At 36.8% G+C, this 14242-nt stretch overlaps 2 protein-coding genes across 3 annotated transcripts in view; both read left to right on the forward strand.

Moving 5' to 3' along the window:
• LOC125280859 (gastrula zinc finger protein XlCGF57.1-like) overlaps window positions 1-14242 on the forward strand; it is a 1316469-nt gene that overhangs the window by 805999 nt on the left and 496228 nt on the right. The window lies entirely within an intron of this gene.
• Window positions 1-14242, forward strand: part of LOC125242885 (NACHT, LRR and PYD domains-containing protein 3-like) — a 64224-nt gene that overhangs the window by 37784 nt on the left and 12198 nt on the right. For both annotated transcript variants that reach the window (XM_048151958.1, XM_048151968.1), the window contains 2 exons: window positions 801-974; window positions 1058-1104. In XM_048151958.1, coding sequence (XP_048007915.1) covers window positions 801-974; window positions 1058-1104 — 221 coding nt within the window. The remainder of the gene's footprint in view (window positions 1-800; window positions 975-1057; window positions 1105-14242) is intronic.

Below are 14242 nucleotides of genomic sequence, written 5' to 3' on the forward strand. Positions count from 1 at the left end.
AATGGCACTTAGAGGCTTTTCCATCTGAACTCTTCAAATTATCAGGAAAAGTTTATTTAAAAGTGAACTAATCCTTTAATGGGCTGCATTTCAGTCACCATTTCATAGTGTCTGACAAAAAAAAAAGAAAAATATATGAAAGAATTTGATTAAATAATTTAATTGGGAATTTGGCTGTATTAAAATATATTATGTGAGCACAAAGAGGTAGCAGCAGAGAAGCAAACAAATGTAAAGGGCTAACACTTGGCAGAATGCGAATGCAACTTAATGACATAATGAATATTCTAATTGCCGTATGACATCATCTATTGACATTTGACATTAACGAGATGATACATGGCACTGGCTGATCTTGATTGAAATTGGCTGAAATTGATTGATCTTGGTCCATTGGAACGCTCAGCTCCGGCTCGAAGGACCATGTAAATGACTCTTAGGACACTGTTGAATCACAGGGGGAGCATCACAATGGGGCATCAGTAAAAACACCTTGAGGCAATATCCATTTTAAAAGTTTATTTTCACCAATGACAGTACATAAGTCATTTCATGGGTGCATCAGACTGGTTTATTTGTACACAGCACCATGTCACAATTTCTGAGCAGCAAAGACAAGGAAAGGAAGTAAACCACTCTACTGAAGCAAGCCTTCTTAAAGGTCACTAATTGAAGTCACAACAGGCTGCAGCTGTTGAAAGTGGACGGGGCTTCAGTGACATCAGCAGTCTCTTAGGGATTTTCAACATGGTCCGCCTGACTGTGTATCTGTAGATGATCTGACTGTTGTGTGTCTGTAGGTTGTCTGGCTGTATGGTGACAGAGGAAGGCTGTGGTTATGTGTCTTCAGCTCTGAGTTCAAACCCCTCACACCTGAGAGAGCTGGATCTGAGCTACAATCACCCAGGACAATCAGGAGTGCAGCTGCTCAACCACAAACTGGAGGATCCAAACTATAAACTGCAGATACTCAAGTATGTCAAACACTAATAATGACAAACTGAACGTGTGTGTGAATGATGCAGATCTACGTTAATATGTGTTTGTGTGTTTATAGTGTGGATCATGGAGGAGAGGTCATGATGACAGCAGGACCACGAAAGTGTAGGTCTACAAACAGTCACTCTCTCTCTCTCCCTCTCTCTCTCTCTCTCTCACACACACCAGGGTTTTTCCTGGGTCAAAAATGGTCTTCGGTGGTGACAGACACGGTCATCCATACAAACCGTAAAAAAAGTGCCCTAACCACGTGATCTGCGAGCCCAATACTGACAATAAAGTACCAGTCTCTCTCACTGTAATTCCTTCTTGCCCTCTTTGCAAAAATCTGTGGTTTCATAGCTTTGTTAAAAGAAGATGCTTCTTTGCTAGACCTGAAAATTGTATATGTATAATCGTTGCTATGTATAATAATAATAATTAATAATCATATGGAAGTAAATTAATGCCTAATGTTTTTGAAATAAAAAGCTTGTTGAATTGCACTAATTGAAAAAAAATATGCATTACATTAGTGTGCTTGAATTTTGATGCATTGTATTTTTAAGGTTTGCATTTTTATGGGCTGAAATTCAACATGGTTGTATATTTAAGCTGTGAATATTTCAATTAAAAATATTTCACACACATTTTCATTATTAAAAATTCAATAATTTATATTCACCTTTCAGATTTCACTTCCAAAATATTCATTCTGTTTAAAAATACAACCTATAAAATTCGATTAGCAATTTTCAGTCCATTTTATTTCGCTTTACAAATTCGCTTCCACAAATTCAGTGGTTCAAATTCGGCAGAAAATTCAACATTTCACATCCGGGAACTGCAGGAAAAGCAGTAGAGTGCCGATGCATGATCTCTATCTGCTGTTAGTCTTCTTCACCAGCAGGTGCTGCTAGCGGCTGTTTACGAAGACGAGCAACGGCTAGTATGTCATCATTCATTCATAAAAACGGATTTACAGAAATGGAGCAAGCGGTAAGTGAATGTGTGATGATTATCAGGGCCAATATAAATGCAGAAAAGCTGATAAAGACACAAAAGCTGCATTTATGTTTAATTCAGTGTCTTTGTGGTTACCTGTGTAGGCTACATATAAGCAGCTTTCTCTCCAGTGAACGAGATTATAACGTTATTCCCGAAGCTGGTGTACAGATCAAATGTTAAATCTGAGGTAGACATATATTTCTCTCTGTTGTTTAGTTTCCTCAACTTTATATCGCGGCGCTGTGTTGTAATACTAGGGTTTCCCTCATTCGTCATAGGATTCCCCTGCCGTCAGGACATATAAATCTCTTAACACAGCTTAATGGACTCCTACAGTGATATAAAAGACCAAACTCGCACCTCATTTGTGATGTAGGTTATACTATATAGTAGGGTGACCATATGCGCCATTCTCCCAGGACGCGTCCTGTCCAGGATTTCTAAATTGCCTAAAATGGCTTGACCCCTTGCCTCTTTAATTGTGAAAGCGGTCATATCGATGTGCCCCCGGAATGCGATTTCTACACGGAGGTCTGTGCAAGCCACTGTTCTTATTGACATTCTTCATACAATGCATTAAAATGTTGTCGTATTTGCAATGCTTTGACCGTTCTCTGTAGATCCAGCCTTCTTGCAAGCCACTACATAGGCCTACTATATAGGCTCCAAGAAAGCAGATACTCGCATAAAGTTGTTTTGATGCTGAACGTTTGATATTCGCAAATTTAGGGACCGTCTCTAAAGTTACGACATTGGTATTCACGTTTCTTCCTTCAATAGCGTTTAAGAGAATGATTTACAGTCACAAAACCAACTCTAAAGTGTTCATCTAGGTCTCAGGTATAATGCAGACCTTTTAGATTTTTGATGTTTATTCAAATAAAAGGTAACACTTTATATTAACTAGTTAATATGAACTAATAATGAACTGCATTTCTACAGCACTTGTTAATTTTGTTAATGTTAATTCCAGCATTTACTAATACATTATTAAAATAAAGAGTTGTATTTGTTAACATTAGTTTATGCACTGTGAACTAAAATGAACAATGAACTGCTGTATGCTTATTAACGTTAACAACGATTACCAAATACAGTAACAAATTGGTCATGGATAGTTCACGTAAGTAAATACATTATGAACCTTATTGTAAAGTGTTTCCAAATAAACTGTCAAGTAATATGTAAATATTGATATGTATTTCACTACTGTATGGGATCGTACAAAAAATGCCATAATTTAAAGCTCAATAGAATGTGATGAGAATGACTTACACAGGGTTCCTACACATTTTCCATTTCAAAATTCCATACTTTTCCAGACTCAAATTTCCAGACCTCCTTCCAAACAATTTTCTGCCATTGGTAAGCCTCGGTCTCCTTTTCTATGTTTTCTCTGCTTCATGTTTGTAGTAGGGGTCTTACAGTCTTTTAGTGATTTTTAAATCAGTGTTTGATTGTTGAAATAAAGTTTTGTATTTAGTATTCACGTCTAGGCCCTTCTCTTCTTAAAACTACGTTCCTGTGTGACTTCTGTTGCGGATTAATCTACAAGTACTAATATATTCCCTGTTTAAAAGGGTAGTGACTTTGTTTCCCTTTCTGACCATACCACTCGCTACATATTTAATATTTAATTTGTTTAACATTCTAATAATTCGACACATTTACTTCATAGAAATCCTTCTCTGATTTATCCATTCTGTTCTGTTGTCAGTATTTGTTGGTATCAACACATTTCTATAGAGTAGCCTACGAGTACGAGTAGCCTACAAAAGCGCAGTATCAGTTTGCGTAATATTTTAGAAATTCATAAGTTTATAAACATCTGCAAAGTAAAAAGAGGTGTAAGAGGTGATGTGTAGGGGGGTCTGGGGGCATCCTCCCCCAGGAGAAGATTTTTGTGATTTTAACATGTAAATGAAGCATTCTGGTGCACTCTGACAACAACATAAATGGCAAAACCAACATTTGTTTCAAGTAAAAAAAATAATAATAAATTATTGACAGTAGGGCTGAGAATTGACACAAATTTCACAATTGAATGCGATTTTGATTGAGAAGCTTGCTTGATTTTGAAAATTTTGATTTTGAACATTTTTGAAAATTTGATTTTGATTTGATTACCTTCGATTCAATATTGATTCATTTGGGGCCTATCAGGTCAAGTACATGGCAAATTTCCTCAAAGAAAAAAAAAAAAATTCTCTCAACTAATGCTGTAAATTATACAAGGAACCACAGCTGGTCCATCATTATAATAATAGGTTAAAACTGATTTGCAAGCTACTTTCATATAGGCTAAATTAAAGGAAGTTTATATAAATTTTTAATGACAATTATTTTTCTACTCTTTTTTTTTATTTTTATTTAGGCCTAAACATTTAAATGGTGGCTGTCATGAAACAGATTTATACATTTAATATCGAAGCACATGTTAAGTACAAATACAATGAATATGCAATAGCCTATAGTGCATATATTTAGCAAAATGCTCCTCTTGAAGTTCATTTTTGTAGCTGAATAATGAGTTTTTGGCCATTGAACGGCTTTTCTGAGGTAGGCTAAATGTGATATTTTTACATGCTGTTTTATTGATGCCTTTCTGCAGTTGAAACAATGATTGATCAATTGCATGTGATACAGAATTCAGTAAGTTGTACTTTATCTTTCAACATACATTCGGATGTTCAATTATGTTTATTTTGTGCTGTAACTAGTAAAGCAGAAGAGATGGTCGGTTCACGAGCGCTACATCGATCTATCACGCCACAGAGCACCAAGAAAGATCACAACTCACTCCAGTCTATGGGAAAGTAGCCCATTTTCGATTCTTGTGAGAATCCTGAGACACGCACTCGCCCTGTAAAAAACCTCTTCGGATCTACACGATTCACATAAATTATGTATTTTGATTCAAAAGAGCTAATTTCGCTGTAAAGTGTCTAGTTTGCAGGTATAATAAATTAGATAACTGAATAGAGACAATAGTCTGGAAACACAAATATTTTTCCATACTCTGATTTCTTTTTTCCATACTTTTCCAGACCTGGAAATTACTCAAATCAAATTCCATACTTTTCCATACTTTTCCAAACCGCGTAGGAACCCTGCTTACAGTCACAAAACCAACTGTAAAGTGTTCATCTAGGTGTCAGGTCGAACAGTGATGCACCCTACTCTCTCTCTCTCTCTCTCTCTCTCACACACACACACACACACACACACACACAAACAAACACATACACACACATATTCAAACACACAGAACTCAAAGTACATACACATATACCTTTTCTTTTATTTTTTTACACATTCATCACACAATTTGTTCTACTTTGTTAATTTGATTTTTCCTGCTCATATAAATGCTTTGGCAACCCAATGTAAAATTTGTATAAGCAGGATAATATATCGGCAGGAAAAATAAAAATGAACAAAGTAGAACGAATTGTGTGATGAACGTGTAAAAAAAGAAAAAAGAAAAAAAAAGAAAAAGGATATGTGTATGTAGGCTACTTTGAGTGGGGTGTGTTTGAATATGTATGTGCATGTGCGTTTACAAGAGTTTGTGTGAGTTCACGTGTGTGTGTGTGTGTGTGTGTGAGTTTGTTTATATTACATTGTGGGGACCAAATGTCCCCACGATGTAATATAAACCTGAGTTCACCTACATCGTGGGGACCGGCCACCGGTCCCCACAATGTAAATTAATTATTAAAAATACTAAATGGTGTTTTTGTGAGAAAATAAAGGTATGCACAGGTTCCTGTGATGGTTAGGTTTAGGGTTAGGGGTAGGGTAGGGGGATAGGAAGTACGGTTTGTACAGTATAAAATGCATTGCGGCCTATGGAAAGTCCCCACAATTCACAAAAACCTAACATGTGTGTATGTGTGTGTGTGTGAGAGAGAGAGAGAGAGAGAGAGAGAGAGAGAGAGAGAGAGTAGGCACATCACTGTTCAACCTGAGACCTAGATGAACACTTTAGAGTTGGTTTTGTGACTGTAAATCGTTCTCTTTAAACGCTATTGAAGGAAGAAACGTGAATACCAATGTAGTAACTTTAGAGACGGTCCCTAAATTTGCGAATATCAAACGTTCAGAATCAAAACAACTTTATGAGAATATCTGCTTTCTTGGAGCCTATATAGTATAACCTACATCACAAATGAGGTGCGAGTTTGGTCTTTTATATCACTGTAGGAGTCCATTAAGCTGTGTTAAGAGTTTATATGTCCTGACGGCAGGGGAATCCTATGACGAATGAGGGAAACCCTAGTATTACAACACAGTGCCGCGATATAAAGTTGAGGAAACTAAACAATAGAGAGAAATATATGTCTACCTCAGATTTAACATTTGATCTGTACACCAGCTTCGGGAATAACGTTATAATCTCGTTCACTGGAGAGAAAGCTGCTTATATGTAGACTACACAGGTAACCACAAAGACACTGAATTAAACATAAATGCAGCTTTTGTGTCTTTATCAGCTTTTCTGCATTTATATTGGCCCTGATAATCATCACACATTCACTTACCGCTTGCTCCATTTCTGTAAATCCGTTTTTATGAATGAATGATGACATACTAGCCGTTGCTCTGGTCTTCGTAAACAGCCGCTAGCGGCACCTGCTGGTGAAGAAGACTAACAGCAGATAGAGATGATGCATCGGCACTCTACTGCTCTTCCTGCAGTTCCCGGATGTGAAATGTTGAATTTTCTGCCGAATTTGAACCACTGAATTTGTGGAAGCGAATTTGTAAAGCGAAATAAAATGGACTGAAAATTGCTAGTCGAATTTTATAGGTTGTATTTTTAAACAGAATGAATATTTTGGAAGTGAAATCTGAAAGGTGAATATAAATTATTGAATTTTTAATAATGAAAATGTGTGTGAAATATTTTTAATTGAAATATTCACAGCTTAAATATACAACCATGTTGAATTTCAGCCCATAAAATGCAAACCTTAAAAATACAATGCATAAAAATGCAAGTACAGTTAATGTAATGCATATTTTTTTTCAATTAGTGCAATTCAACAAGCTTTTTATTTCAAAAACATTTGGCATTAAATTACTTCCATATAATCAGCAATAAAAAAATAGCATTAAAAAGTTACATTAACTAATAATGTAATTGAATTCACCAAGCTAACAACTTGCTTTGTTCTGGTTTCACCTTACAGTCTAAACTAACTGATTTTATAGGTAGGCCTAATTTACTACACATTGTCATTTAAATAACCTGAAAATACTGTCGATTATTAAGGCTAATTTTACTAACTACTCTTGGGGTACTAACTAAATAGAGTAAGCACACTCACCTCATTTCAGAGTTGTTCAAGTAAATTATTCATTATAGGCTGTGTGGGCAGATCAGTTGTTTTCATGATTCACTAAAATGAATCTGTTCAAATGAGTCATTCGGTCGCGAATCGAACATTAGTGGATGTTGATGCATTGCGTGGGAATCGCGACTGTTATTAGGACATCGCAAAAGATTTGTCTACACAGAAAAACACTTCATCACTGGATAGGATTTTCTTTTTGTTTACTGAAAGTGTGGTTTATGTCAGCTGCATGTGCCTGTCAGAGAAGATGAGGTGACATTTTTTTAGCACTATTCACACCCAGCGGTTATTCAGGAAAAACATTCTCCGAATACGCCTCGTGAAACATTGATTCTGTCTTCCGAACTTTTAGCATTTTGTCAGTTGATTTAGATTATTATGTGTGAGGTAGAGAGAGTGCAAAGAAAGTGCCTACTTTGAAGACAGAGAGAGTTCACGCGCACAAGGGAGGAGCTCTGCTCATTCTGTCAGTCAGTGCAGCAATAATCTGCATCGCTAATAAACAACTCTCAATAACTGATTAAATAAAGCTTTGGTGGAACAAAAAATCGTTTCAATGTAGGAAAAACCCTGCACACACACACACTTACACACACACACACACAAACTGAGATGGCGTCACACGTGAGTGTGTAGGCGTCATCTCTGTCACTCCGTCACAGCATCAGGTGTGTCATGAATGCTAAAGAGTCTGTGGAAGATGTGATGTTGGAGGTGGCTGAACGTGTGGGACATGAGAATATTGTTTCTGAATCCTGAATGAAAAAAGCGGTGGTGGTTTTTCTCAAGGATGAACAACCAGATGAACAATTAGCGACAAGTATTTGAAACGTGCTGTCATTTAGGCAACAAGTATTTATGTTTTAAACTCACGGATTCTTAATGTTAATTCTTAATTCCTACTGAGAGTGTAAAGAAAGGAAAGACAAGGAGTTGACTTTTGAGAATGAGCGAATGGTTGAAGGTAGGGCTGTAATGATTCCTTGATTAAATTTGAATACTCGATTATTAAAAAATTAAATACTCGATTTCAATTTGCCTGTGTCGAGTAACCAGTAAAATACCGGAAGTGGCGCTTGCCACAGAATCCATGAAACGCATTATTAGACCGTTTCTGCACGATATTAAACCTGTTTAAAAATCATAATAAAGCATAATGCTACTGGAATTTACAAAGGCTGTGAATTAATTAAATAAATGTATGTGCTGCAGGTTTAATATATATGTGCTGTAATTTACATGCGTGTAGGTCATCTATGTGTGTCTCAGAGCTTCACGTGAACTGTTATCATTTACATGAGTGGCACGTCTCAACTCAAACTAGATCGCGCTGTAAAGTGCAAAAACAATCGTCAGGCGGCTGGCGCCCTCTGCAGGCATTTGTTATACTAAAGAACATTATACAATTCAATACATTATGTATTTTAACAGTTTTGTTCAATAAAACCATACAATTAATTGCTTTTGATACTTTACATGAATCAGTTATTATTGTGTTATTGCTGTTATATATTTATTTTAAGCCATATGTGTAAGTGAATGTGTTTTGTTGTGTAAGCACCTTTATAATGATCACGTTAGTAGTTGAGCTATATGTGTGCATATATGTACAACACGTGAATTCATCCACTTCTTTCAAAATACACAGGTGGATGTACAGGTCCTTCTCAAAAAATTAGCATATCATGAAAAGGTTCTCTAAACGAGCTATTAACCTAATCATCTGAATCAACTAATTAACTCTAAACACCTGCAAAAGATTCCTGAGGCTTTTAAAAACTCCCAGCCTGGTTCATTACTCAAAACCGCAATCATGGGTAAGACTGCCGACCTGACTGCTGTCCAGAAGGCCATCATTGACACCCTCAAGCGAGAGGGTAAGACACAGAAAGAAATTTCTGAACGAATAGGCTGTTCCCAGAGTGCTGTATCAAGGCACCTCAGTGGGAAGTCTGTGGGAAGGAAAAAGTGTGGCAAAAAACGCTGCACAACGAGAAGAGGTGACCGGACCCTGAGGAAGATTGTGGAGAAGGACCGATTCCAGACCTTGGGGGACCTGCGGAAGCAGTGGACTGAGTCTGGAGTACAAACATCCAGAGCCACCGTGCACAGGCGTGTGCAGGAAATGGGCTACAGGTGCCGCATTCCCCAGGTCAAGCCACTTTTGAACCAGAAACAGCGGCAGAAGCGCCTGACCTGGGCTACAGAGAAGCAGCACTGGACTGTTGCTCAGTGGTCCAAAGTACTTTTTTCGGATGAAAGCAAATTTTGCATGTCATTCGGAAATCAAGGTGCCAGAGTCTGGAGGAAGACTGGGGAGAAGGAAATGCCAAAATGCCTGAAGTCCAGTGTCAAATACCCACAGTCAGTAATGGTCTGGGGTGCCATGTCAGCTGCTGGTGTTGGTCCACTGTTTTATCAAGGGCAGGGTCAATGCAGCTAGCTATCAGGAGATTTTGGAGCACTTCATGCTTCCATCTGCTGAAAAGCTTTATGGAGATGAAGATTTCGTTTTTCAGCACGACCTGGCACCTGCTCACAGTGCCAAAACCACTGGTAAATGGTTTACTGACCATGGTATTACTGTGCTCAATTGGCCTGCCAACTCTCCTGACCTGAACCCCATAGAGAATCTGTGGGATATTGTGAAGAGAAAGTTGAGAGACGCAAGACCCAACACTCTGGATGAGCTTAAGGCCGCTATCGAAGCATCCTGGGCCTCCATAACACCTCAGCAGTGCCACAGGCTGATTGCCTCCATGCCACGCCGCATTGAAGCAGTCATTTCTGCAAAAGGATTCCCGACCAAGTATTGAGTGCATAACTGAACATAATTATTTGAAGATTGACTTTTTTTGTATTAAAAACACTTTTCTTTTATTGGTCGGATGAAATATGCTAATTTTTTGAGATTTTTGGGTTTTCATGAGCTGTATGCCAAAATCATCAGTATTAAAACAATAAAAGACCTGAAATATTTCAGTTGGTGTGCAATGAATCTAAAATATATGAAAGTTTAATTTTTATCATTACATTATGTAAAATAATGAACTTTTATCACAATATGCAAATTTTTTGAGAAGGACCTGTAAGTGTCCGGTGAATTGGGAGAAGAGCAGGGTAAACTTTATAGTTGCTTGCTTTACACCAGGTTCTAACCAGACGCGACGCCGCAACAAGTGATAAAAGGTATCTTTTCCATGTTAATCAGAGTTTTTGTCCTAACCAGCCGCGACGGCGGCACGTGAATATTGTATTTTAGAAACGGTTTCTATTTCTCCACCACGTCGCAGCTGGAACAGCAACACAAAGTATGAGAATGATAATATCAGGTACTGTTTATGTGCTTTATTTAATGTTAAAAGCGTCTAATGTGAGTTTGAATATCATTCTGTGTTCCCAGCTTTTTAGCTGTAATGAAAACAACACTGGCTAATTCACCTCAGATCTTGAAAATAAATAAATGGGCACAAGAACATTCAAACTGTCAACTCAATGCGAACAAACAAGGGTATTTTATGACAAAGATTGGATCAGTAACTCCGTTTGTACTTTAAATAATGTTTAAATGGTGTAATATTTATGAATTTTACTATGTACTTGCCCATTTCATTGTGTCTGCTGTGCTCTTGCCATGAGAGCCCGCCCACACTCTCCTCTGATTGGCTGTGGTTTTGATTGAATTTATCACTTCTCATTGTCACGTCGCATCTAGTGTGGACAATCAAATTGCTCTTCACTGGAATATTATCTCATCGCATCTGGTTAGGACACGGTGATACTCACAGTATGCAATATGTATCTGATATGAATATAATGCGTCGTCTAATTTTAATGGACAGGATTATTATTGCAGCTTCCATAGACATCAGTGTATATTTTACAAACTCTAAATGTATTGTCACTAGTACTAGTACTTATGTGTATTTAAATATATGAAACCTCGAATTACTCGAGTAATCATTAGAATAATTGAACAATTACTCGATTACCAAAATAATGGTTAGCTACAGCCCTAAATCTGTGTCCGAAACCGCTCCCTATCCACTATATAGTCTACTATATCGGGTGTCGGCCATTTTGTAGTTGTGTCCAAATTCTGAGTGAACGACTTCATTCCCTACATTCGTTCACTACTTTATACCCACAATTCTCTCTGATTTCGAGTGTATATTCGATGTACACTTGCTGAAGCACTATTTCGCAAAATCCAATGCGGAGAGGGTTGAGAGCTCGTGTGAAAGAGCGAAAATGCGAGCAAATGTAATCCAGAGATTACTTTACAGCTTGCTTTAAAATTAATTTAATTTCTATTATTATTTTTTTTTTTTACCTCTTAAATTAATCATTACTTGAATAAAACCTTCTAAAATATAGGGAGACATTATTACATAGGCCTAGATGAATTTTAAATAGGCTATTATTTTTATTATTAAAATATGTAGGCATTAAATCAGTTTAATGTGTTTTACTAACAGCAAGGTGTTTTAATCATTTGTGGCACTGTTGTTAACTCATTAAATAATATTTTTGGTGGATGATTTTTTTTTTAAAAATTCGTTAATCATCTGTAGGTAGCGTATTCAAATCATAACGGTCGCCTGAGGGCGCTCAAAGACCACGTCATCTGTGAGCATGAGAGTTTCTAACAAACTAAAAAACTTTATTAAAAATGATAAACACGTGAAATTATGTACACTTGTTAGCCTAATGTGTTTATTTTTGTTTGAAGTATTTTATAGTATTTAATGATTATGAAAACATAAGCATGACAAACCAATTATATAATCGATTAAACTACAAAGCTGGCACGGAGGCATGTATGATTACCAAATAGTCATTATGATTGTTATTAACATTATTTTATAATGTAAGTAACATGTAGGATAAAATAGTTTTATCGTGTCAAGTCGTTTCTGTGACAGCTCCAGCTCTCCGACGCACAGTGTATACGTCAGCGTCTGAATTCACTCACTTCATTTCATTCACTCAATGAAGATATAGTGCACTCAAATGCCATACACTAGCTGTGTCCCAATTCAGGGGCCGCGCACTTCGAAGTGCATGAAAGGGGTGGGGTTTTGGAGTGGAGGGTTGCCAGGTCTGCGCAACAAAACCATCCCAAAAGTAGCGTAATCACAGCACAAGTGTAAAAGTATCCCAATCCCAGACATGGCAACAATGAGCTGAGCGTTGTTACATGGCTAGCGACTGTGTGACAGACAGCTGACAGTTGATGTTTGTGTGTGCATTTTAAAGTTTATGACTTTCTATTGGGTTTTGACATGCTTCACTGCCGGCGACGACGGGACACTGGACCAAAATATGTATGGTTAAACTATGTAATGTTAGTTTTATATCGTTAGCAATAGTTAACCTTGTTTGTTTGTTTTTTTATGTTCAATTATGTTAAATTTATGTTAACTGTGAAAATATATACATTCATATTTATACATTTACTCTGTATTTAAGTCTGAATTTAAAGTACAGTACTTTAGGATTTTATTCAACTGCACTCCATCTTAGAGACAAATATTGTAGTTATGAAAAACAGATATTACAGTTTGATTTAGATATTGGTGAACACGGGGCATTGCTTACATTTATGTGAATTCACACAGAACTCCTGTCGTCACTGGCGCGCAATGTATTGTGGGATAGTGTAGTCCGCGAAGTCCAGTAGTGTAGTCGGTGCTTCATTCCACTGGGAGACGGAGAGGGTGCACTTGAAGTCGCTCTCGAATTATGTCATCCCTCCTCGCGCCGCGGTGAATCGCACTTTAAAAGGCTGCTATCCCCCCACTTTTCTCAAGAACAGAATACAGTGCATAAAATGGGCACATTAAAATGTGTCGATATCAATATTATTTAAATGTCACTTTGTCAATGAAACAGCCTAATTTCTGTACAGCTTATTTTTGTGATGTAAGTTAAAAATGAAATGCATAAGTTGTATACATTATATTTGTAAAGTAATTTATTTGTAAATGAGCCAGAGTAATTTCTGTTACTATAATTTCTGTTCGATAATTTTTTTTTACGCATGTTCACGTCTGTAAATAAAAGAATTCTTCTGTTCATTGTTTATTTCTTTTATGCAACTTATAATTTTACATGAAACATTATACATACAACATATACAATCATTTTTTCATCATGTAAATTAAATATTTTTACATTAAAATACATTGTTCTATACATTACATAAAGTACCTTTACAACTGTTTACAACAGAACTTAGGTTGAACATCATAAACAACAAACTGAGATGGAGTGCAGTTGAATAAAAACCTAAAGTACTGTACTTTAAATTCAGACGTAAATACAGAGTAAATGTATAAATATAAATGTATATATTTTCACAGTTAACATTAGAGATCTTTCACCCATAGAAAACATTTAGCGCATTATAAAGAGGAAGATGCGACAAAGAAGATCTAAGACAGTTGAGCAACTAGAAGCCTGTATTAGACAAGAATGGGACAACATTCCTATTCCTAAGTTTGAGCAACTTGTCTCCTCAGTCCCCAGACGTTTACAGACTGTTATAAAAAGAAGAGGGGATGCCACACAGTGCTAAACATGGCCTTGTCCCAACTTTTTTGAGATGTGTTGATGCCATGAAATTTAAAATCAACTTATTTTTCCCTTAAAATGATACATTTTCTCAGTTTAAACTAGGGGTGTAACGATATATCGCAGTACGATATTTCGCGATGCAAAAATGTTACGATATGTATCATAGAGTGATGGCGATACGTTTACGATATGACGGCAGTCTAATCTTATTGGTTGAGCTGCCGACGTGACCTACTCTGCAACAGCAGCATCGCGTGTGCTTTCATCACAGTTGCAGAAATCCGACAGAAGTCTGACGTCTGGCAGCATTTTGGTTT

Source organism: Megalobrama amblycephala, linkage group LG1, assembly GCF_018812025.1.
Source record: "Megalobrama amblycephala isolate DHTTF-2021 linkage group LG1, ASM1881202v1, whole genome shotgun sequence".
Classification (NCBI taxonomy): Eukaryota; Metazoa; Chordata; class Actinopteri; order Cypriniformes; family Xenocyprididae; genus Megalobrama; species Megalobrama amblycephala.